The sequence below is a fragment of the Aotus nancymaae genome, unplaced genomic scaffold, assembly GCF_030222135.1.
Source record: "Aotus nancymaae isolate 86718 unplaced genomic scaffold, 86718_ANA_hifiasm-v0.15.2.pri h1tg000059l, whole genome shotgun sequence".
Classification (NCBI taxonomy): domain Eukaryota; kingdom Metazoa; phylum Chordata; class Mammalia; order Primates; family Aotidae; genus Aotus; species Aotus nancymaae.
In genome coordinates, this window is record NW_026988473.1 from 77,070,688 (window position 1) to 77,095,708 (window position 25,021).

At 44.6% G+C, this 25,021-nt stretch overlaps 1 protein-coding gene across 1 annotated transcript; it reads right to left on the reverse strand.

Moving 5' to 3' along the window:
* Positions 1-2,139: 2,139 nt before the first annotated feature.
* On the reverse strand, positions 2,140-5,021 carry VSTM5 (V-set and transmembrane domain containing 5). The gene is made up of 4 exons (XM_064365625.1): positions 4,940-5,021; positions 3,059-3,385; positions 2,807-2,947; positions 2,140-2,676 (listed from the first exon to the last, which is right to left on the reverse strand). Exons 1-4 carry the CDS (start codon positions 5,019-5,021, stop codon positions 2,633-2,635), a joined length of 594 nt encoding a protein of 197 aa, XP_064221695.1. The 3' UTR covers positions 2,140-2,632.
* Between the last annotated feature and the right edge of the window lie 20,000 nt (positions 5,022-25,021).

A 25,021-nucleotide genomic window follows, 5' to 3' on the forward strand; every position in this document is an offset into this window, starting at 1 on the left:
CAAGGCTTTATTTTCAGGTTTTATTTCATTCATTCTTTAAAATACTTTTTTTTCACAGTTGAAACATAATTTATAGCTTAACATTTACACTGGCTAATAATCTCTATGATTTTTATTTTTTGAAAAATAAAAACCTCAGGCTCTGGATTATTATTATTTGAGACAGAGTCTTGCTCTGTCACCCAGGCTGGAGGGCAGTGGCGCGATCTTGGCTCACCATAACCTCTGCCTCCCGGGTTCAAAGTATTCTCCTGCCTCAGCCTCCTGAGTAGCTGGGATTACAGGCGTGCGCCACCATGCCCCACGCCCAGCTAATTTTTGTATTTTTAGTAGAGACGGGGGTTTCACCATGTTGGTTAGTCTGGTCTCGAACTCCTGACCTCCCGATCTGCCCTCCTCAGCCTCCCAAAGTGCTGGCATTACAGGTGTGAGCTACCACGCCCGGCCGAGGCTCTGGATTTTAAAACTTTCCACAGGAATGTTCAGGATGGCAGAGCTTTAAAAATGCAAAAGAAGCCCTTTTTTCAAAGAAATGGAAAGCAAGGAAAGAGGCTTTTAAAAATAATTGTAACTTCCCACACTACACTGATGTGAATAAACTGTCATGAGATTTGGGGGAATTTAACTGACATCTGCCATGGAAGCCTCTCAGTGGGTATTCTTTTCCTTTGATTAAGAAGATTGCCGGCCCCGACTTTGGACAAGTGGAAAGGCAGAGTTCTGAAAGGCAGGTAGTGTGGAAGAGGACATGCTGGCCCCAGCAACTACCCAACTCCAGCTGCTTTCCTGCTGGCGGCCTTTCTGTGTGAAAGATGAGAAGATCAGCAGATTATCCTTGAGACCCTTGGGTACTCCTCACCTCATGTCTTCACGGCACTGGAAACTGTCCTGGCCCAGTACCTGGTTCCTCCAACTGCTGCGTGAGGAAAGGGCACAGTGTGTGAGTTTATGCGTGTGGCTACAGGAGGGGCCTTGAGGGTGTCTTCTACCCTTCAGGTGCTAGAGCTACACATCAGGTGTGTAGACCAACTGCTGTCGCCTTTTGAATTGAGCAGTACCTTGGGAGCCCTTCTTTAAATACTGACAATTCCTGTCTGAATATTTCGAGAGATCCCTTCTCATAACTCTGGATTCAATATTGAGGGAAAGGGCTGTCACTTATCCAAGCAGCTCCTTCTCTGCCACTCAGGAAATAGAGAAGATATGGACATTGGAGACCTGAAAGGAGGGAGAAGAGAAAGGAATGTTCTAGCACTTCTTCATCTTTGCATGGGTGAATTTGCAGCTGAGGACCAGGAACACATCATCATCATCAGGTGGTACACTCGGTCTGTAGCCATGAATATTGGAGAGATAAGATAATGGAAAATAAATCCATGCCTGCTCTTAGAGCTTGTCAAGTGGAAGTTGGGATGGAGAAACTTACAGGTGAACATGGTGACCACCAACAACCTGAAAGAATAATGGCCAAGGCTAGTGGTGGTCTCCAGTCCCCAGTCTCACCTGGAGCCTCAAGAGCTCAGAGGATTCTATCAACTGCTAATTCTCAGATAGAATAGCATTTTCCAGTATGGCATTCCAGATCCTTGAAGAATCCTCATGCTTTTCCTAAGTTGCTCAGAGAACTCTGTGCATACTGTGGGCTTCTCTTAATACCTATGAGGTAGGTGAGGGCCAAGCATTCCTCAGCCCAGGTAGGAGAAGGCAAGGGCCTGACTTGGGATGTGAAGTGTTAGTGACTGAGGGGACAGATCCCAAACCTGAAGTGACTGATTTTCCAGCTGCATCACCCACTGTGCACCCTCAGCTTTCTCGCGGGTGGCATCTAGCTCGTCAGGAGGCCAGGTGCTGCCCATAGCAGAGATGAGCTGTTGTTTTACTCACAATGGCCTAAGTTTGAGCCATAGGAGGGAAAATCCAATTAACGTTGGAATGAGGGAGGAAGAGAAAGATAATTTTCTCGCTATTCCTTGTTTCCCAAAGCTGGCCTCTGAGGAGAGTGTTGAAATCCTTCTCCCGTAAAGCTCCCAGCCACAGGGCTTCACCTCCAAGCAACTCACTGCGGTACAACAGCACCAGTCCCCACCCTGTCTCTTTCCACCTCTGCTCTGAGGCAGCAGATGGTCTAAAAGTCTCAGGTTTTCTCACAACAGCTCCCACAGTAGTGCTTGTGGGATACCAGATGGGGGCCTGGTGGGCACAGCTGTTGCAGAGCAGACAGGAGCACAGAGAGCATGTTCCAATGCTGGCTGCACATCCATCTGGAGATGCTCTGGCCTCTGATACAGGGACTCTGACAACAGGCCATCCTGTCTGTCAGAGTGAGTGTCGTGAGGAAGTAGCCAATACCTGTACTCTGCCATTGGTTATGGGGAAGCATCGCCCTGATGCTGCAGCCAAGCAAAGCCCCTGGTTCAAAGCCTCACTCTTCTCCTTGACCTTAGCACGAGTCCTAAAACTGGCATTGTCCCATCCACAGTCCTCAACTCCATGTAGTCAATGTTAACTTCCTGTTGTCCTGTCAGGACGGGCTGCAACAGGACCACACACAATGGGTATAGAGCTGTGCTTGCTCTTTTTGTTGGAGAATGGTTTCCTTTTGAGGTAGGAATGCAGTTGGGTCCAGCCTTGGCTAACACTCAACATCTTGCAGCTCAGTCTCCTCAGTGGTGCTTTCTGTAAAGCAAAGACAAATCAGTGAGTTGGAGATCAAGCCGCACAGTGCTTTCTTGGTGAGAACAAGATAAAACATGCCACCTCTGGCCTCAAAACCACGCACGGATTATCACAAGATTCAGGGAGTTACCTTTGAGTTTGTGTCTTCTCTTCCTCTGAAATTTATATGCACACTTATTACAAACCCACATGAGGCTGATTAATACTGCGGCCACAGCAACGAGAAAAGCAAGGAACACAGCGACAAAGTGCAGGTCTTCATAGAGGATCTCTACGGAGTGGGGGTGAGGGGAAGCGGAAGACAACGTCTCTTAATATCGTGAAATCGGCCTCCCATACACTCACAGTTCGGAGGGGTACCTGGGCCCTGGGGACGTCTTACCAGACACGTGCAGCACGATGGTGCCTAACTGGCTGCTCCCCAAGCGCTCCGTCACGGTGATGACATAGTAGCCGGAATCCCTCACTCCCACACTGAAGAGCTGGATGGAGCCGTTGTCAAAGGTGCAGACTCTGTCCTTGTGGCTTTGGGAGATGTTGGCCTGAGTCCCTGGTTTCCACTCCACGATCTTCTGCGTTCCCCAGTTGGACGAATACATCCATTCGATGGTGGGCACCCCATGACAGGAGTACTCAACTGAGAGCAGGATGTCTTCTTCGACGGTGGCATTGATGGTGGCCTGCGGAATGTACAGGGACACGCCCTGACCTGCAGGATAATATGCTGGATGTTGGGCACATATACATGGCTTTATACTGAAGAGAACTGACATAATTTGTTAATCTAGTTCACAAATATTCATTGCATGCCTGTTATCTGACAGGCACTGTTCTAGGTTCTGGTGCTGAAGCGATAATGCTGAACAAGACACAAGGCTCCCTAGAGCTTGCATTTTATAAAGGAGAAATACAAGGGATGAATAAGCAGATAAGCAAATAAGATAATTTTAGGTAATGGCAAGTGCTTTAAAGATAATACAAGTGACTGGTGGGATTGGAAGTGTTACACAGCATCAGAAAGGATGGCCAGAGAGGACCTCGCAGAGGAAATGGTGTCTGAACTGTGATCTAAAAGATGAGGACGGGTAGGAGAAGGATGTCTGCGAAGACACGGGGACAGCATTTCAGGCAAAGGAAACAACAAATGCAAAGCCTGTGTGGGAAGAATGAGCATGGAGGTGTTTGAGGAACAGAAAGGCAGCTAGTGTGCTGGACGGCAGAGAACAATGGAGAAGATGAGGTTGGAGAGCTGGCTGGGAGCCAAGTCATGATGACAGGTGCTGAAGGGGGATGGGAAGCCATGGGAGGACTTAGACAGGAGGGTGATGTTCCCCATTAATCTGACAATGTCTGCTGGAGTAAGGGAGGTGCTATGGTTTAAATGTGCCTCCCAAAATTCATGTGTTGGAAAGGAATTTATTTATATAGGTATGTATTATTACTTTTTTTTGAGATGGAGTCTCACTCTGTCACCCAGGCTGGAGTGCAATGGTGCAATCTCGGCTTACTGCAACCTCCTCCTCCCGGGTTCAAGTGATTCTCCTGTCTCAGCCTCCCAAATAACTGGGATTACAGGTGCATGCCACCACACTTGGCTAATTTTTGTATTTTAGTAGAGATGAGATTTCACCATGTTGGTCAGGCTGGTCATGAACTCCTGACCTCAGGTGATCCACCCACCTCAGCCTCCCAAAGTGCTGGGATTACAGGCGTGAGCCACCGTGCCAGCCATTTATTTATTTATTTATATCAGGCAGCTTCCCAAGCTAGAGTGTTGGAAATTTAATCCCCAATGTAACAAACACTGTTGAGAGTGAGGACCTTTAAGAGGTGATTAGGGACCAGGTACAGTGGCTCATGCCTGCAATCCCAGCACTTTGGGATGCTGAGGTGGGCGGATCACTTGAGGTCAGGAGTTTGAGACCAGCCTGGCCAACATGGTGAAACTCTGTCTCTACTAAAATACAAAAATTAGCCGGGTGTGGTGTTGGGCACCTGTAATCCCAGCTACTTGGGAGGCTGAGGCAGGAGAATCACTTGAACCCAGGAGGTGGAGTTTGTAGTGAGCCCAGATCACACCACTGCACTCCAGTGTGGGTGACAGAGTGAGACTCCATGTCAAAAATAAATAAATAATAATAGGTTATTAGGTCCTGAAGTCACTGTCCCCCTTAATGGATTAATGCAATTATCATGGGAGTAGGTTCTGATAAAAGGATGAGTTTTATCAGACATGCTCAAACATGCTCTCTTGCCCTTCCACCTTCTGCCATGGGATGTTGCAGCAAGAAGGCCCTTGCCAGCTGCTGGCCCTTGGTCTTGCACTTCCCAACCTCCAGAACCATGAGCGAAATAGACTGCTGTTCCTTTAGGTTACCCAGTGTCAAGTATTCTGTTGTAGTAGAACAAAACAGACTAAGACGGGCAAGAGTCGGGGCAAGAGGAGCAGTCAGGTGGCTGCCACAGGAGGCTAGATAAGAGACGGTCTGGCGGCCTTGGTGATTAATGGCAAGCAGTCTGAGTTAGGATACACATTTGGAAGTAGAGAGGACAGAACATGTAGACCAGCCGGATGTGGAGGTAGGTGAGGCAAAGCGGCATCACACGGGGATGTGTATCCTAAACCAGACTGCTCTACGGTAATCTCCAGGCCTTTCTTCACGCAGTGATTTCTGCTGAGCACATGGATGAATAATAGTGACATTCGCTGAGATTATATATGTGTGTTGTTGTACATGTGCTGAGTAGCTCCCAGGCCTGGTGCTACCTGCTTTATCTTAATCATCTCATGAAAGCCTCACACAACCCATGGTTATTCTATCAAGGATTTACATTTAAGAAACCTCAGGCTCAACAGGTGTAAAAGGCTTGTCCAGGTTCACTCTGCAGGACTGAGATTCACACAAGGGCTGCTGATTCCAAAGCGGAGACATTAAACCTATTTGCTCAAATCAAAGGTCAGTGGCTGCCAGTGAAGGGCACGGGATGTGACAAATGCCCCCACACTGAAAGGGGAGGTCAGGGCTGGCTGGAGGCTAGAGAGCAAATAGGGCAGGATATGAGCTTGGAGCCCATCCCTTGATTTCCACCTAAACTTCTGGTTTAGCTCTTTCATTCTTTGGATGCCCAGTTTCCCTGGGTTCCCTGTTGGGTGGCTCCAGGTAGCCACACCAGTCATTTTTCCAGGCCTTTTTCACTGTCCTTTCCCATCCCATTTGTGTTTCTTTTCTAAGGCCTGGCTAGGTGACAAGATAATCTAGTAAAAGAAAAGTTGAGAAGTCATAATGGTTTTCAAGAGTTATACCTGCTAAGAAACAGAATTTTTTTCTCAGTAAACTCTGTATTTTTAAAAATGTTAAAAATTAAAAGTCAAGTACAATTAACGTCTATATACCTTTTCCTACATTCACCATTGTTAATGATTTCCCACATTTGCTTTCTTTCTCTCTCCCCCGCTCCTCCACACACAAGTACTTATTTAGCAAAATATTTTAGGCTGGGTGCAGTGGCTCACTCCTGTAATCCCAGCACTTTGGGAGGTGGGAGAATTTCTTGAGTCCCAGAGTGAGCCAGGTATTGTGGCACATGCCTGTAGTCCCAACTACTCAGGAGCCTGAGATGGGAGGATCACTTGATCCTAGGATGTTGAATCTGCAGTAAGCCGTGATCATGCCGCTGCACTTGAGCCTGAGAGTGAGATCCTGTCTCAAAAAATAAAAACCTTCTTTAAACTAAAATTTTTTTTTCCTTCCTTCCTTCCCTCCTTCCTTCTCCTTCCTTCCCTTTTCTCCTCTCCTCTACTCCTCTCTCCTCCTCTTCCTTCCCCTCCCTTTCCCTGCCCTTCCCTCCCCTTCCCTCCACTTCCTCCCTTTCCCCTCCCTATCTCTCCCATCCCCTCCCTTTCTCTCCCCTCTCCTCCTCTCTCTTCTTTTTTTCTTTTCTTTTCTTCTTTGAGATGGGGATCTTACTATGTTGCCTGGCTGGTCTCCAACTCCCAGCCTCAAGCAACCTTCCTGCCTCAGCCTCCTGACAAGCTGAGATTACAGGCTTTGGCCACCACTCTTGGCTTAAAAATTTTTTCTTTCGGCAGGGTGCCGTGGCTCACGCCTGTAATCCTAGAACTTTGGCAGGCCGAGGCAGGTGGATCACAAGGTCAGGAGTTCGAGACCAGCCTGGCCAACGTGGTGAAACCCTGTCTATACTAAAAACGCAAAAAAAAGTTAGCTGAGCATGGTGGCACGTGCCTGTAATGCCAGCTACTCAGGAGGCTGAGGCAGGAGAATTGCTTGAACCTGGGAGGTGGAGATTGCAGTGAGCCGAGATTGTGCCACTGCACTCCAGCCCGGGCAACAGAGTGAGACTCCATCTCCAAGAAAAAAATTTTTTTAAATTTTACTGAACCATCTTTGTATGTTTGCTGCAAGGTGTTGCGGACATCTTGATACTTCACCTAAGAACAAGCCATTCTCCTACATGACCACATTACCTACCCAAGAAATGTAACATTGAGATGCAAATATTTTCTGATATATAGTATATATTCAAGTTTCTCTGATTTTTCACAAAATTACTTTTCTAACTGCTTTTCAATTTTAATGCATTATCTAATCAAAAATTGCCCACTGCATTTGGTTATCATTATTAATCTCCTTCAGTTTAGTAAACTTTTTCCACTTTTTTTGGGGGGGCTTTCATGACGTTAACATTTTATAGAGTTCAGGTCAGTTGTCTTGGAGGATGCCCCACAGTCCGATTTGTTCAGAATAAAGGTAAAAATACTGCAAAGGTGATATTTTAATATTGCATCACTCCAGAAGACAAATATTGTGGGTTTGCCCCATTGCTCGGAAAGCTAAGTTTGATCACTGGAACGATGTCTGACAGGTCTCTCATTAGCAACGGCCTCTTTTCCCTTGTCATTGATAAGCCATCTCTGAGACTATGTGACTAACCTGTCATCTAACAGCTGTGCACACACAGATCTTAGCATCCACTGAGGAGCTTCACCTGTGTTAGTTATTTCATCGATAGCTTCCAAATAATTTTCAATTCTGTCATTCCTCCAGAATTTATTGGCTGGCATTCCTCTGTAAAGAAAAGCTCTTTCTCTGGGCATCTCTGCCCTTCTTTTTTTTGAGACGGAATCTTGCTCTGTTGCTCAGACTGGAGCGCAATTACAGGTGTCAGTCACCGCGCTCAGCCTGCTCTTCTTTTTTTCTTAGTGTCTCTATAGACTGGTGGATTCTTTTTAACACGATATGCTCCATTATAATCATGATAATTTTTCCTGCTGAGTTATCCTACATTTGGACAGTGGGAGCCTCTTCGGGCCATTTGTGTGTATTTGAAATGTCCTCAGTTGTCGGAGCAAGGTGGCTCATAAAGTGCTGTAATCCCAGCACTTTGGGAGGCCAAGGTGGGAGGATCACTTGAGGCCAGAAGTTCAAGACCAGACTGGCAACATAGTGAGACCTCGTCTCTATTAAAACATAAGAAAATTTCGCCAGCCATGGTGGCATGCACCTGTCATCCCATCATCCCAGCTACTCTGGAGGTTGAGGTGGGAGGGTTACTTGAGCCCAGGAGATCCAGGCTCTAGTGAGCTGTGGTTGCACCACTGCACTCCAGCCTGAGTGGTAAAGTGAGAGACCCTGTCTCCAAAAAAAAAAAAAAGAGAGAAAGAAAAAGTCCTTACTGGGTTTTAAACATTTCTTTGAACCAATTACATTTTTAAAAGGGTCCTCATGTCTTAAAGCCAAAGAATGAGAAACGGGAAATTACGGCACTGGGGACGATTGGTGAGAAGATCATTTTGAAAAGGTGGTGTTTTTGCATCCTATGCTCATATTATCATATTACGTGAGGTAGCTACTAGTTCCATTCATGGGCTGCCTTTGGGGACAGAAGCCCAAGACAAAGAATCCCGGTCTGGCATTATGCACACATAGGGGCTTGATAAAAGAATCACAGACTCTTTAGGGCAGAGGACAACTTACTGGTCAACCTCCCATCCCGTGTAGGAATTCAAAGAGCTCACCGTTCAATCTCTGCTTGAACTCTTCCTTAAAGTGATAGAGAGCTCTCTACACACAGAGCAACCTTTTTCCATTTTGAAGAAGCTCTATTTAGAAAGATCCCTTTTATTTCAACCTGAAATCTGACGCCTTTGTAGCAAGGTAGACTACAGAGGTTCTCTCTCAGTATACCCTTCTGATACCCAAGGACTGTTTTCATGACTCTGGATCGCTCCATCTCACTCAAGCCCTCAGTGTGTGATATAGTTATCCTTTAACACAGAACAAAGTGCAGAGTTTAAGACGACTGGAATAAAGAAGAAAACAGAGGTCAAATTCCAGGCCAGCACTTAGAGGGCAGGAATCGTGTTTCCTTTGTCCCTGTGTCCCCTGTACCCAGTACAATGCCTGGCACATGGCAGTTGGTCAGTAAACGTTTGCTGAGTAAATGAGTAAGTGAATGACTAAATATTTACAGCAACAAGAAACATGAGCCTTTTCCTAATAGGAATGTTGACCCTTGGGTGGTTTGAAAAATTAGGTACATCTGAAACCTAGCATGCATATAGGGAAGAGAACTATATTTAGGACTTTCTGTGCCAGTTACTATGTTATCTACAATTATTATCTCTTTTATTTTATTTTTATTTTTTATTTTTTATTTTTTTAGACAGAGTCTCACTCTGTTGCCTGAGCTGAAGTGCAATGGCTCGATCTTGGCTTACTGCAACCTCTGCTTCCCGGGTTCAAGTGATTCTCCTGCCTCAGCCTCCTGAGTAACTGGGATTACAGGTGCCCGCCACCACACTCGGCTAACTTTTTGTATTTTTAGTAGAGATGAGGTTTCACTATGTTGGCCAGGCTGGTCTCAAACTCCTGACCTCATGATCCACCTGCCTTAGCCTCCCAAAGTGCTGGGATTACAGGTGTGAGCCACAGTGCCGGCCGTCTCTTCTATTTTTTGCATAGGTGCACCAGCATGCCCACACAGCCAGTAAATGGAAGGGGAGGGATTTCAGCACAGCTCTGATTCCAACCCTGGATCTCCACTTTGTTTTTTGTTTAATTTTGTTTTTGAGACAGTCTTGCTCTGTTGCCCAGGCTGGAGTGGAGTGGCACGATCTCAGCTCACTGCAACCTTGGCCTCCTGGATTCAAGCTATTCTTGTGTCTCAGCTACCTGAGTAGCTGGGATTACAGGCCTGTGCCACCATGCCAAGCTAGATTATTTTTGTATTAATATTTTTAGTAGAGATGGGATTTCTCATGTTGATCAGGCAGGTCTCAAACTCTTGGCCTCAAGTGATCTGCCTGCCTTGACCTTCCAAAATATTGAGATTACAGGCGTGAGCCACCATGCCCAGCCTGTGTCTCTACTTTGTGTCTCTGTCTGTCTGTCTGTCTGTCTGTCTGTCTATCTATCTATCTATCTATCTATCTATCTATCCATCTATCTATCTATCATGTATCTATGTTTCCTGATCCCTCTGTCCTCAAATATGAGCAGGTGAAGTAGTGATCACTACTGTAAGATTTAGAGAACTATATTTAGAGCTAATGACACATCTGCATCATGACCTCTGTGCATTTCATGTACATTCTGTCAACCATGTTAACAGGTTAGTGTTCCTGGGAGACTACCAGCCCTTTTCATACCCTCATGGAACTTCTCTTTGAGCATTTCAGTAACTTCGGCAAACTGAAAAATAAATAAAAATAACAACTCCAAGTTTCTCAGATGCCGATATAGCTGGAAACTGGCTGACTGATTCTTGCTGGTTTTTGTATTTTCTTTTGACCAGAGAAACCTTTTTCCTTTTTTTTTTTTTTTGATAGAGATGAGGTCTCACTGTGTCGCTAGGACTGGTCTTAGACTCCTGGTTTCAAGCTCCCAAAGTGCTGGGATTACAAGAGTGAGCCACTGTGTCCGGCCTAGAAAAGCTTCTTTAAAAAGATTTTTTTCGCCTGTAATCCCAGCACTTTGGAAGGCCAAGGCGGGTGGATCACGAGGTCAAGAGATCGAGACCATCCTGGCCAACATGATGAAATCCCATCTCTACTAAAAATACAAAAATTAGCCAGGCGTTTGGCACATGCCTATAGTCCCAGCTACTCAGGAGGCTGAGGCAGAAGAACTGCTTGAACCCAAGAGGTGGAGGTTGCAGTGAGCCGAGATTGCACCACTGCACTCCGGCCTGGTGACAGAGCAAGACTCCGTCTCAAAAAAAAAATTTTTTTTTTTAAATTTAATTGACAAAGATTGTATACATTCAGGGTATACAGCCTGATGTTTTGATATATCTCAATGTTGTGTAATGATGATCACAATTAAATTAATTAACATATCCATCACCACTCACCCTGAACATTCAGTCCCCAGAATTTGTTCATCATGTATCTCGAACTTTAGACCTTTTCATCTACATCTCCCTCTTCCCCACTGGCTCCAGCCTCTGGCAACAACAATTCTCATCTATTTCTAAGAGTTCAATTTTTTTAGATTCCATATGTAAGTGAGATCATATAGTATTTGTCTTCCTATGTCTGGCTTATTTCATTTAGCAACTTAGCATAATGTCTTTCAGGTTCATTCATTTCACAAATGGCAGGATTTCCTTATTCATATGACTGAATAATATTCATATATATATTTATTTATGTATTCATCTGTCGATGGACACTTAGGTAGTTTCCATGTCTTGACTATTGTGAATACGGTACAGTGAACAAGAGCATGCAGATATCTCTTTGATACACTGGTTTCAAGTGTTTTTGATATATACCCAGTAGGGTTGGTGGATCGTTTGGCACCACTTTTTTTTTTTTTTTTGAGACAGAGTCGCACTCCGTCACCCAGGCTGGAGTGCAGTGGCAAGACCTTGGCTCACTGCAACCTCCGCCTTCCAGGTTCAAGTGATTCTCCTGCCTCAGCCTCCCAAGTAGCTGGGATGACAGGTGCCCACCACCACATTCAGATAATATATGTCTTTTTAGTAGAGACAAGGTTTCACCATGTTGTTCAGTCTGGTCTCGAACTCCTGACCTCAGGTGATCCACCTGCCTTGGTCTCTCAAAGTGCTGGTGTTATAGGCATGAACCACCATGCCCAGTGGTACTTCTATTTTTATTTTTTTTGAGAAATCTCTGTATTTCTTTTCATAGTAGCTGCATCCATTTACATTCCCACCAACAGCGTGCAAAGGTTCCCTTTCTCCATAGCTGGACGAACATTTGTCGTTTTGTCTGTTTGATAGTAGCCAGCCTCACAGGAGTGAGGTGGACTCTCCTGGTGGTTTTCAGTCGCACTCCCCGACGGCTCCAGCACCGATTTATGCACCTCTTGGCCAATTGTAATGTTTTCTTTGGAGAAATGACTGTTCAGATCCTCGTGCCCGTTTTTAAGTCGTTCGTTTCTTTTTTGTTGTTGTTTGTTTTTTGCTATTGAGTTGTATGAGTTCCGTGTATATTTTGGATATTAACCCCTTTCCGGGTTTGCTATTATTTTCCTGAATTCTATAGACTGCTTTTCATTTTGTTGATTGTTTCCTTTGCTGTACGGGTTTTTAGTTTGATGTTGACCCACTTACTCATTTTTGGTTTTGTTGCTTGTGTTTAGGGTGTCATCTAAAAAGTCATTGAAAAGACCAATGTCAAGGAGTTTTTCCCTATTTTTTCTTCTAGGAGTTTTATGTTTCAGGTCTTACACTTAAGTGTTTAATCCATTTCAAGTTAATTTTTGTGAATGATGTGAGATAAGGGTCCAACTTCACTCTTTTGCATGTGGATATTCAGTTTTGCCAACACCCTTTATGAAGAGACTATCCTTTCTTCATTGTGTATTCTTGGCACTTTTGTGAAATATTAGTTGACCGTATATAAGTGCATTTGTTTCTGGGCTCTCTATTTTGTTCCATTTATCTATGTGCCTGTTTTTATTACCAGTGTTATACAATTTCAATTTACTTAGCTTTGAAATTTACTTTGAAATCAGGAGGCATGATGCCTTCAGCTTTTTTCTTTCTCAAGATTGCTTTGGATATTCAGGATCTTTTGTGATTCTGTATAAACTTGATTTTTTTTTTTTTTTTTGAGACAGGGTCTCCGTCTGTCACATAGGCTGGAGTGCAGTGGTGCAATCACAGCTCCCTGGAGCCTCGACCCCCTTGGGGTTAAGGTGATCCTCCCACCTCGGCCTTCTAAGTAGCTGGGATTATAGGTGTGTGCCACCACACCTGGGTAACTTTTGTATTTTTTGTAGATACAGGTTTTCACAATGTTGTGCAGGCTGGTCTCAAACTCCTGGGCTCAAGCGATCCATCTGCTTCAGCCTTCCAAAGTGCTAGGATTACAAGCATGAACAACTGTGTCTGGCCTGCTTTTTTGATTTCTTGAAGAATGACGTTGAAACATTAATACAGATTGCATTGACTCTGCAGATCACTTTGGGTAATAAGGACATTTTAACGATACTAATTCTTCCTATCCATGAACATAGGGTATCTTTCCATTTATTTGTGTCTTCACTTTCCTTCGTCATTGTCTTATGGTTTTCAGCATATAGATCTCTTGCCTTCTTTGTTAAATTTATTCCCAAATATTTTATTATTTTTGATTATATTATAAATGGGACAGTTTTCTTTTTATTTCTTTTCTTTTCTTTCTTGAGACGGAGTCTTGCTCTGTCACCAGGCTGGAGTGCAGTGGAGCAGTTTCGGCTCACTGCAACCTCTGCCTCCTGGGTTCAAACAATTCTTCTACTTCAGCCTCCCGAGTAGCTGGGACCACAGGTGTGCGCCATGATGCCTGGATAATTTTTGTATTTTTAGTAGAGATGGGGTTTCACCATGTTGGCCAGGATGGTCTTGATCTCTTGACTTCATGATCCACCCGCTTCAGCCTCCTAAAGTACTGGGATTACAGGCGTGAGCCACCGTGCCCGGCCCCCCAATTTTTTTTTTTTTTTTTTTTTAATACAGTGTCTCACTTTGTCACCCAGGCTGGAGTGCAGTGGTGCAATCTTGGCCGGTCAAAGTCAGAAATAAGTGAAATAGAGACTAGAAAAATAATAGAAAAGATGAACAAAACTAAGAGTTGATTTTTTTAAAAAAGAAATAAGGGCCGGGCTCAGTGGCTCACGTCTGTCATCCCAGCACTTCGAGAGGCCAGAGTGGGAGAGGATCATCGGAGGCCAGGAGTTCAAGACCAGCCTGGGTATAATTTGAAACCCCATCTCTACAAAAAGCAAAAAATTAGCAAGGTGTGGTAGTGCACACCCGTGGTTCTAGCTACTTGGAGGGCTGAAACAGGTGGATCATCTGAGCCCAGGAGTTCCAGGCTTCCGTGAGCTATGATCATGCCATTGCACTCCAGCCTGGGCAACAGAGGCAGAACCTGTCTCTAAAAAAAATTAAATAACAATTTTAAAATAAATAAAATTGACAAATCTTTAGTTTTCTGACCTGATCTTTATTATTTCTTTTCTTCTGCTCTTCTTTTTCTATTAGTTTTCTAATACTTCCTTGAAGTGATTATTTGACATCTTTTTTCTTAATGTAAGCATTTATAGCTATAAACTTTCCACCTAAAATTGTTCTTGCTGCACCCTATAAACTATGGTATGCTGTATTTCCATTTTTATTTGTTTCAAGATTTTTTTCATTTTTGTCTTTGACACACTGGTCATTTAGGAGTGTGTTGTTTAATTTCTACAAATTTGAGAATTTTCCAATTTTATTCCTACTGTTGGTTTCTAGTTTCATATTATTGTGGTCAGGAAAGACACTTGACATGATTTAAATCTTCTTGAATTTGTTAAGATTTGAGAAAAACCTCCTTTTAATTAGACAGACTAACTGAACGTTTAACTAGGTGTTAGGAACAACACCTGTCTATCACATATAATTAGGAATAAATAATCTATAACAAAGATGAAAATGGAACAGTTTCATGGTTTTAAAGCAAACTGCTTGTCAATTATTTAAAAAGTTGAATTAATGAGTAACCACCTCTGTATCTCATGCTAAAATCAATCCATAATGAGTCCAGAGAAACTTAGTGGCTGGGCCAATATTCAGGCCTGGCTCAAATGTTCTATTCAAGGAGGTTTGTTCATTACATCAGATTTCACTTATAAAATGGATGGGCTGGTCTGAAGCTAGTGAGTTATCTCAACCGATTGTTCACGGTCAGTTACAGATGAAACTACTCATTCTACTCTTTCTTCCCTTTTCGCTATTGTTCTTGACTAGTCCTTTTTTTTTTGGAGCTGGAGTCTCGCTTTGTCACCCAGGCTAGAGTACAATGGCACGATCTTGGCTCACTGCAACCTCCGCCTCCCGGGTGCAAGTGATTCTCCTGTCTCAGCCTCCCGAGTAGCTGGGATTACAGGCACCTGCCACCATGCCTGGCTAATTTTTGTATTTTTAGTAGAGATGAGGTTTCATCAAGTTGGCCAGGCTGGTCTCGAACTCCTGACCTCAGATGATCCACCCACCTCAGCTTCCCAAAGTGCTGAGATTACAGGTGTGAGCCACTGCACCTGGCCTGACTAGTCTTAAGAAAAAAAAAAAAAAAAGACAGCAGGCAGCCATTAACAAGAATGAGCTTTGTACCGGCAAGGAAAGATGTCTATGATGTTACTAAGTTTAAAAAAAAATGTATAAAACAGCATAGATAATGTGATCTCACTTATATTTGTATAAACAGGTGCTAGTATATACATATTATGTACGGAAAAATGGAAACGTGTTGGAGTAATATATGCTAAACTGTTAACAGGTATTGCCCCTCAGAGATCGAATGGCAGGAGAATTTTATTTTCCATGTAAGCCATTTATATAATTTTGAATTTTTCAGTTATTTATTGAGTTGATAATTTTTAAAAAGTTACTTTAAAAAGTCTTAAGTTCTCCTGATTAGACTACACAATCTTGGCCAGCAAAATTTAAAGTTTAAAAGTTTACTTTTGTATCTTCACTTGAATTATTTGTGAAAAGCAAAGAGGAACTCAATTTTTAGGCATTTCCAAGGTAGATGGGGATCCCTCTCTTGAAGAACAATTCACAGAGTAGAAGATTTTAGCAGGACAAAAGTCACTGGAACCTGAACCAAAGGGTTTCCCAATTTCCTGGAGACGGTGAGACCCTCTGGTAACTAATCAAAAAGCTGTCAAGAGAAAATAGTAAAAGTACCAGGAAGCTGAAACCACCTACCGAGCAATGGGCTGGAATATAACACTCAGAAGGGTTACTTACTCCTTTTCTTACAAATAAATTACATAGGCTGTGCTTTTCAATTTTTTTTTTTTAATGATTATTTAAGAAGGGGGATGTATTTCTTGAAATCATAACAAAGGTCAATACTGTTGAGATGACAATTACATCTATTGAAATTACAAGAATATCAACTAATGATAGGACAGATATCTTGCCAACGTAGTCTCTGCATTTAAGGAGTTATAGAGATACGTCTTAATTAGGATAACTCATTTTCACCTCATTTATCTGGAAAACAACGTATTCAGCAAATGTGATTGTCAGATGCAGCTGAGAACTAGGAACTAAGCATCACTGTCATCCGTATCAAGCCATTAATTAAGCAGCTAGCGTACAGGACTCCTGAAGGTTCAGGAACCCTAATTCAGAAACCTGTTACAGTGGGGTGGGTGAGTGACGAGTGACATTACAAAAGGATCATTTCAAGTGGCATGGAAGTGTCGTGGAGAAACCTAATGTGGGCAGGACACACACAGGTTCTGCCCTGGTACTTCCTCGCTGGGAGATCTGGAGAAAGTCCTTAACTATGAGAGCCCGAGCTTTCCCGTGAGGATGAGGGTTGATGACACGTTTAAGGCTCAGCAACAGGCCAGGCACTGAGCAAGGACACAGCACTTTGTGTTTGTCCAGGAGCCGCAGCCCCCATCACTCACCCTTCTCTGATCAAGTCTCTGTCACCTGCCTCAGGGTGACTGACCAACTGCCCCAGTTTGTCCAGGACTGAGGGATTTCCCAGGATGTGGCAGTTTCAGAGCTAAAATCAGGACAGTCGTGGGCAAACCAACAGAGTTGATCACCGCAGTGGCTTATGCCTGTAATCCCAGCACTTTGGGAGGCTGAGGCGGGCAGATCACCTGAGGTCAGGAGTTCAAGACCAGCCTGGCCAACATGGTGAAACCCTGTCTCTACTAAAAATACAAAAAGTTAGCCGGGCATGGTGGCAGGCACTTGTAATCCCAGCTACTCAGGAGGCTGAGGCATGAGAATGTCTTGAACCCGGGGGGCAGAGGTTGCAGTGAGCAGAGATCACACCTTGCACTCCAGCCTGGGTGGCAGAGTGAGACTCCGTCTCAAAACAAACAAAACAAAACAAAAAAGTGTGGGAAAGGGAGGAAGCCCAATCTCAGCTGAGAATAGTGAGATAACTTGGGGAGGATGGTCCGAGGCTCCTGAAGTTTGGGACTCAATTAAAAAAAAAGTTTAATCAAAGTTTGGGACTTGGCGATTAAGAAGTGCAGGGTGACCATGGGGTAAGGAAGCTGACAGAGTGTGGGGCAGGGTGAGGGCGGGGCAGAGGCAGAACAGGACCCAGGAAGGTGTTCAAATAGAGCCATGACATGATCTGAACTGGGCTTCTGGAAGGACAGTCTGGCAGAATTCATGATCTTACCATTTACATACATCACATGCATGCCCCTGGGCCCCCCGACAGGTGCTTGTTTTTTGGGAGAACCTAAGGCTGGAGCCTAAACATCCCCTGACCACCCTGTGCCAGCCTCTGAGAGAAGGGGTATTAAGAAGAGGGCATGCATAGGGCAAGTCTGCCCAAGACCATGAGATCTCTGTGGACAGAATTCTTGTCCTGTTCATCTCAGAACCCCCAGTGCCCAGGACAGGGCCTGACACTATAGATGCTCAAAATATACTTGCATGGATGAACAAATGGTGACATGCCTGCCCTGCCTGTCAAACTGTTGCCAACCGGGAGAGAGCAGGAAGGGAGTATCTGCGCTGACCTGAGGGTTACTGGATCTAGCTGGAGAAGGTGCTGGAGGGACCCCTTACCCAGCTCCAAGTCTGCTGAGAGTCAAACAGCTAGCGGGAGAAACAGCACAGGTTTGTTGTTTGGTTGGTTTTTTTTTTTTTTTTTTGAGACAAGGTCTCACTGCTGAGGCTGGAGTGTAATGAGTGTGATCTTGGCTCACTGCAACCTCTGCTTCCTGGGCTTAAGCTGTCCTCCAGCCTCAGCTCCCGAGTAGCTGGGATCACAGGCAAGAACCACCATACCCGGCTATTAATTTTAATTTTAATTTTTTGTAGAGATGGGGTTTTGCCATGTTGCCCACCCTGGTCTTGAAACAGTGCTGATGGCCGCCCTGGGCACACAGTTCACAAGTACCCATACCTCCTGTGACCTCAGGTGGTAATTCCCCCTCTCAGTGCCTGGTTGCTTAGAAACCAAAGCTCAGCTCATCTTGGAGGGGGCTCCTCATGATCTTGCTGTATAATGGCCTTGGAAGGTCACCCAGATGTCAGCCAAACTCAAACAACGTAAACAGATGCAGGTTTAGGTGCATCACACCAGGCTATTCCCTTTCATCAGGTTTCAGAATTTGTACCCAAACCAGGAAAATCACTCGAAAATAGCAATAGTCACCATTTCTGTTAGTTAACACCTGTTAGATATCAGATGTTATACACCTTTATCACAGCCCAGTGAAACCAAGGCTGGGAAAGTTGACTGACCTGGCCATTATCAGACTGGCAAAGATGAAGAAGTTTGATAACATTCTGTTGTCAGGGGTGTGTGGAAGTTACACTCAAACATGACTGTGGTGATTGTAAATGGGTGGAACCTGATTGGAGGGCATATGCTGCAATCTGTAAAAATATTTAAATAGCACATACCTTTTGACCCAGAAATTCCACTTCTAATAATTTATCCTACAGATAAGATGGTCATATAGATGCAGAGATACATATGTCAGTGTTGTCATGAAGCAGAGTACAGTCAATTGTAGCAGCAAGACTGGAGATGCACCTGTGTGTTCACTGATAAGGAACCAGTTTAATAAAATATTGGTGTTCATGCTTTGGGATATTACAAAAGTGTTCAAAAGAATGGGGCAAATCTATATGTGTTGACATTAGATCTCAACAATAATGAAAAAAAGTACAAGGCAGAACAGTGTGTAAAGAATGATTCCACTTGAATAAAGTAATCATATGGGTATATACACAAACTTGCAGATACACAGTTATCTATATAAATGCATAGAACAGCTCTAAGTTACTCTAAAAACCAGGAGGTTTGGTTGTCTTTGGGGAGCAGAATGAGTGTCTGGAATGGGAGAAGGTTTTGCATATCACTCTATGCCCTTTTGAACAATAGTAATATTTTAGCAAGTTTGTGAATTACTTAAAAAATAAATACACTGTGACTGTAGTTTGAGACCAGCCTAGGCAACGTGGTGAAACCCCGTCTCTGCAAAAAATACAAAAATTCACTGAGCATGGTGGTGTGCACCTGTGGTCCCAGCTACTTGGGCGGCTGAGGGTGGGAGGATAGCTTCAGCCCAGGAGGCAGAGGTTGGAGTGAGCCATGGTCGCACCACTGCATTCCATTCTGGGTGACACAGTGAGACCCTGCCTCAAAAATAAAATTACATACATGGCTTGCTTGTGAGCCTTGAATGCAAGGCATTTTCTATTGGAAAATGTTGGTATAAACTATCATTTCTTCAACCTCTTGCCAGAAAAATAAAACTTGTTCCCTTGAGATTGTTCCATGCTCTTCCACCCCTCAACAATGTGAGCTCTCTGTCCCCAGCCCTCTCTCTTCATTCTTTAAACATGTTGGCTTCTTTTACTACAAGTTACAGCATCATCCTGTGTACCTGCACCATACCCATGGACAGCCCATCCGGTGATCTCATCTACAGGAACATCCTCCCTCTGGTCAGCCTCAGCCTCCAGTAAAGCAGCCTGCTTTGACCACACCTTCGCTCCTTCTTGTTCATGGTTCAATTCCTCTTCTTGGCCTCATCAGTCCTTACACTCCAACCCCCTCTACTTTTCCCAATCCATCCTCCTCACTTCCCTCCCTACCCAGCCTCCGTTCCATCGCCCATCAGGATCTAACGACTCCTGTCAATCCTTTCAACACCAGTACTTTCTGCCTTTTCATCATGCCTACCTGGCAAGGCCCTAGCCCTGGGACTAACAATGTTCTGCTCTCTCTCTGCCCGTACGTGTGTAGCCAATGCTACAGGAGAATGTCCCCTGGCAGACACTCTTCAGCACAACAAAGCACACTGTTTCCAAACTCAGCAGGGCCCCTGTCATGCCAGACAATCTTACTGTTTTTTTTTTCTCTTTTTTTTGTTTCTTTTTTTCTTTTTGCTTTTTTCTTTCTTTTTTTATTTTTTGCTTTTTTAAATTTATTTTTATTTTTTTTCTTACTGTTTTCTTTTTTGTTTTTTTTTTTTGAGACGGAGTATTGCTCTTGTTACCCAGGCTGGAGAGTGCAATGGTGCGATCTCGGCTCACCGCAACCTCCGCCTCCTGGGTTCAGGCAATTCTCCTGCCTCAGCCTCCTGAGTAGCTGGGATTACAGGCACGCGCCACCGTGCCCAGCTAACTTTTTTGTATTTTTAGTAGAGACGGGGTTTCACCATGTTGACCAGGATGGTCTCGATCTCTTGACCTTGTGATCCACCTGTCTCGGCCTCCCAAAGTGCTGGGATTATAGGCGTGAGCCACCGCGCCGGGCCTCTTACTGTTTTTTTTTAACATAAATCCACACTTCCTTTTTCCACAGTTACTGTACAGGCTCCCTCCTCTTCCTGGGACGCTGCTGACACTCCCTCCTGCTTTGGTGGTTTGTAGCTCTGGCCCACCACACTCACTAGCTATTCTTCCCCCCTCTCTGGTTGCTGCTTCTCAGTTCTTTTGAGGACTCATCCTCTTTGCTATGGTTTGAATGTCTGTCCCCACAAAGCTCATGTTGAAACTGAATCCCCTGGCCATGTGTGGTGGCTCATGCCTGTAATCCCAGTACTTTGGGAGGCTGGGGCAGATGGATTGCTTGAGGCCAGGAATTCTAGACCAACTTGGCCAACATGGCAAAACCCCAGCTCTACAAAAAAACACAAAAATTAGCCAGATGTGATGATGTGTACCTGTAGTCCCAGCTACTCGGAAGGCTGAGGCAGGAGAACTGCTTGAAGCCAGGAGGCGGAGAATGCAGTAAGCCAAGATCGCACCACTGCGTGACAGAGCAAGACTGTCTAAAAATAAATTTAAAAATCAAAATCAAGAAATTTAATCCCCAATGTAATGGTATTAAGAGGTGGGGCCTTTAAGAGGTGATTGGGTCATGAAGGCTCTTCCCTCATGAATGAATTAACCCATTCATGGATTAATAGATTAGTGAGTTAATAGATTCATGGATTATCATGAGAGCGGGTCTGTTATAAAAGCCAGTTTAGCTCACAGTGACCTCCTCACCACATGATGCCCTCTGCTGACTCAGGATTCTATAGAGAGGTCTCACCAGCAAAAAGGCCCTCACCAGATAATAGCCCTCAATCTTGGATTTCCCAGCCTCTAGAGCTGTAAGAAATAAATTCTTATGGTCAGGTGCAGTGGCTCATGCTTGTATTCCTAGCACTTTTGAAGGCCAAGGCAGGAAGACTGCTTGAGGCCAGGAGTTCAAGACCAGCTGGGAAGCAAAACAAGACCACATCTCTTCAAAAATTTTTTTAAAAGAAAGCCAGGTTGGTGGTGTACACCTGTAGTCACAGCTACTCAGGAGGCCGAGGGGGAAAGGTCACTTGAGTTCAAGAGTTTCAGGCTGCAGTGAACTATGATTGCATCACTGCTCTGAGGTCTGGACAACAGAACAAGACCCGATCTCTAAAAAAATTAAAAAAGAAAAGTCTGTAGTAGTTAGTTATAGCAACCAAAAATAGACTAAGATTCTTTGATCTGCCATTAAATCACAGAATTCCTTGAGCTTCGTCCTAGGCCCTCTCCTTTATTCTCTCCCTAGGTAATCTCATCTATGCATGCAGCTCTGAGTCCAGTTACTTCCAAATTCACATCAGACTCATTAATCCAACTGTCTGCTTTACATCTGCACTTGGCAGTTGACAGGCACTGCGGAATCTACATCTTCAAAGACAAATTAAACGCACACAGAATTGAGTCTACAGTCATGACTATCTGGAAAGATATGGAAGAACCTGGTAATACCTATTGGCCCCAGCAGGTAAGGAGGAGGAACTGGGTGAATTTTGGACTGTGTGCAAATACTACCTATTCAAACACAAGCAAAAGCAGAAAGAAGAAAATTAATTTTAAAAACACAATAAATGTATAATCTTGTCTCCCAAATTTGGTGGTCCGGTATCCCCAACCTCGGTGAAAGGCTCTCCTGGCCAGTCAGTTCCATGGGACACCATCCTGACACCTTCCTCACCCATTACATCCCATCTGTCACAGGGTCCTGTCAATTTTACCTCTGACATGTAACTTGAATCTGATTTGTGTGCTCTTTCTTCCACCATCACCCTAGTCCAAGCCACCAACTCATGAATGGTGACAATGGTCTCTCAATGTGCCTCACTATGCCTGCTTACTCCCTGCTAACTTACTGTCTACACAGCAAGTCCTGGGTGATACTTTCAAAACTTCATTGTATTTTGTCACCCTCCGTTTAAAACTCTTGTCTGGCTGTCCATTGCTCTAGAAATGAAGTTAAACCCCTTCAAAGGCTTGACTGGCCACGTGTCATTTGGCTCCTGCCCATCACTCAGGCCTCAGCATCCACAGCACGTCCACATGCACTGGGGTCCAGGCACGCTGCCCTTTCTTCAGCCCCTTGCAGTCATCTCATTCTCTCCCATTGCAGGGACTCAGGAAATGCTGCTCCCCCTGCCTGCTCCCACCCTTGTTTTCCTGTTAACCTTTATTCATCCTTCAGATTTCAATTATCACCTCTTCTGGGAAGCCTGTCCCAATCCCAGGCTAGATCAGGTCTCTTCTTGTATGTTTTCATAGCACCTTTCCATCATAGTAACTCTCACAGTTTATAAGTATACACATGTATGGATATTTGACATCTGTTCTCCCTTTAGACTGTAAATTCCATGAGGGCAGGAGCTGCCAATTTGGTTCCCTGCTGCAGCCCCAGAATGCTGCCGACCTGTAACATGGATGGGAATTTATGCGCAGTGACTCCCCTTATAGGGTTGTACATCTCATCTGGGGGTGTGGCCTACAGAACCCAGGGCTATGCCAAGCTGAGCACAGGGTCAGGACTTTGGACCCCACAGCCAGTTCTTGCGTGACCCTTGGGACCCAATTTGCTTCCTTCTTTCTGTCTGGAAAAAAAAGAAAAAATGTATATATACACACATACAGAAACACATACACACACACATACATATATGTGTATATATATGTATATGTATGTATGTGTCTATCTATCTATCTATGTTTTTTTGAGACTAAGTCTTGCTGTGTCACCCAGGCTGGAGTTCAGAGGCACGATCTCAGCTCGCTGCAACCTCTGGCTTCCGGGTTCAAGCAATTCTCCTATCTCAGCCTCTCGAGTAGCTAGGATTACAGGTGTGTGCCACCATGCCCGATAATTTTTGTATTTTTAGTGGATATGGGGTTTCGTCATGTTGGCCAGGCTAGTCTCGAACTGACCTTTGGTGATTTGCCCACCTTGGCCTCCCAAAGTGCTGGGATTACAGGTGTGAACCACCTTGCCCGGCCTGCAATATATTTTTGATTCTCCTGTCTGAGCTTCCTTGTATTACACACATGCATGCACGTGCACCCATGCTTCTACATATGTCCTCATGCACACAGAGCCCAGTTTCTGAGTTCTGGCAAATGGGGCCATATAGGGAAGAAATCCCAGGAAAAGTTTTTAAGGCGCATTTAAGGAGTTGCCAGGGAAGCAAGGGTGTCAGAGGAAATTGGCCAAGCGGAAGTGGTTCCAATATCGATCTGCCCTTTGTTTGTAACATGACTTTGGCCAAATTAGCTCAAAGTCACTGACTGTCTATTCCTCATGTGTAAAACGAGGAGGACCATAGACATCTCACAGATCGGATATGTTAGAAAGAGTGAAAGTGAATGCAATATGCCAAATGCCTAGCACAGTGCCCTCACCCTGCCAGTAAATGGTAGGCATGGGTATACCAGGGCTATATGCCAACCACGCCAAGAAGAAGACTCTCAGGACTAATCAGAAGATAATTCATGGTGTGCCTCAGGCTGTTGCAAACACACCCATAAAAAAAGAAAGTTTTAAAACAAAGAAAACAGGCAAACTGCTTCTCTGACCCTTAAGAGGAAACTTAGCTGACTGCGTGGCACAACTGATTCAGAGCAACAGGGCTGAGGGAACTGCCGAGGGGGGCGCAGAGGGTGGCAGAGGAGGGCAAGATACAGGGAGTGGGGGCATGTACAGGGAAAGCCAGAAAAGACTCCTCCCAACCCCTGCCCGGGAGAGCATATACCCTGGAGCCAAAAGACTCAGGTTCTGTCTGGGCTGCACACACTATATAGTTGGGCGTCTCTGCACAAACCACTTCCCCTTTCCTGGCCACTTCGTGGCATGCCTGTCAATTGTTCAATTTAAAAAACAAAGCCGGGCACAGTGGCTCATGCCTGTAATCCCAGAACTTTGGGAGGCCAAGGTGGGTGGATCACTTGAGGCCAGGAGTTTGAGATCAGCCTGGCTAATGTGGTGAAACTCTGTCTCCACTAAAAATACAAACAGCCAGGCGTGGTGGTGGGTGCCTGTAGACCTAGCTACTCGGGACTGAGGCAGGAGAATCGCTTGAACTTGGGAGGTGGAGACTGCAGTGAGCCAAGATAGCATCACTGCACTCCAGCCTGGGTGACAGAGCCAGATTCCATCTTAAAAAATGAAACGAAAAACAAAAAACCAAAAACAACCAAGCTGAGCATAGTGGCTCACACCTGTAATCCCAGAACTTTGGGAGGTAGGTGGATCACTTGCGCTCAGGAGTTTAAGACCAGTCTGGTCAACATGGTGAAAACCAGTCTCTTAAAAAAAAAAAAAAAAAAAAAAGCTGGATGTGGTGGTGCAGGCTGTGGTCCCAGCTACCAGGGAAGCTAAGACGGGCGGATAACTTGGGCCTGGGAGGTCAAGGCTACAGTGAGCTGAGATTGCACCACTGCACTCCAGCCTGGGCAACAGAGCGAGACCCTGTCTCAAAAAAAGAAAATCAATATACAAACAAAACCAAACAGGTAAGAAAGCTTGACAGCTAGTAGCAATTCCAGGGGCACA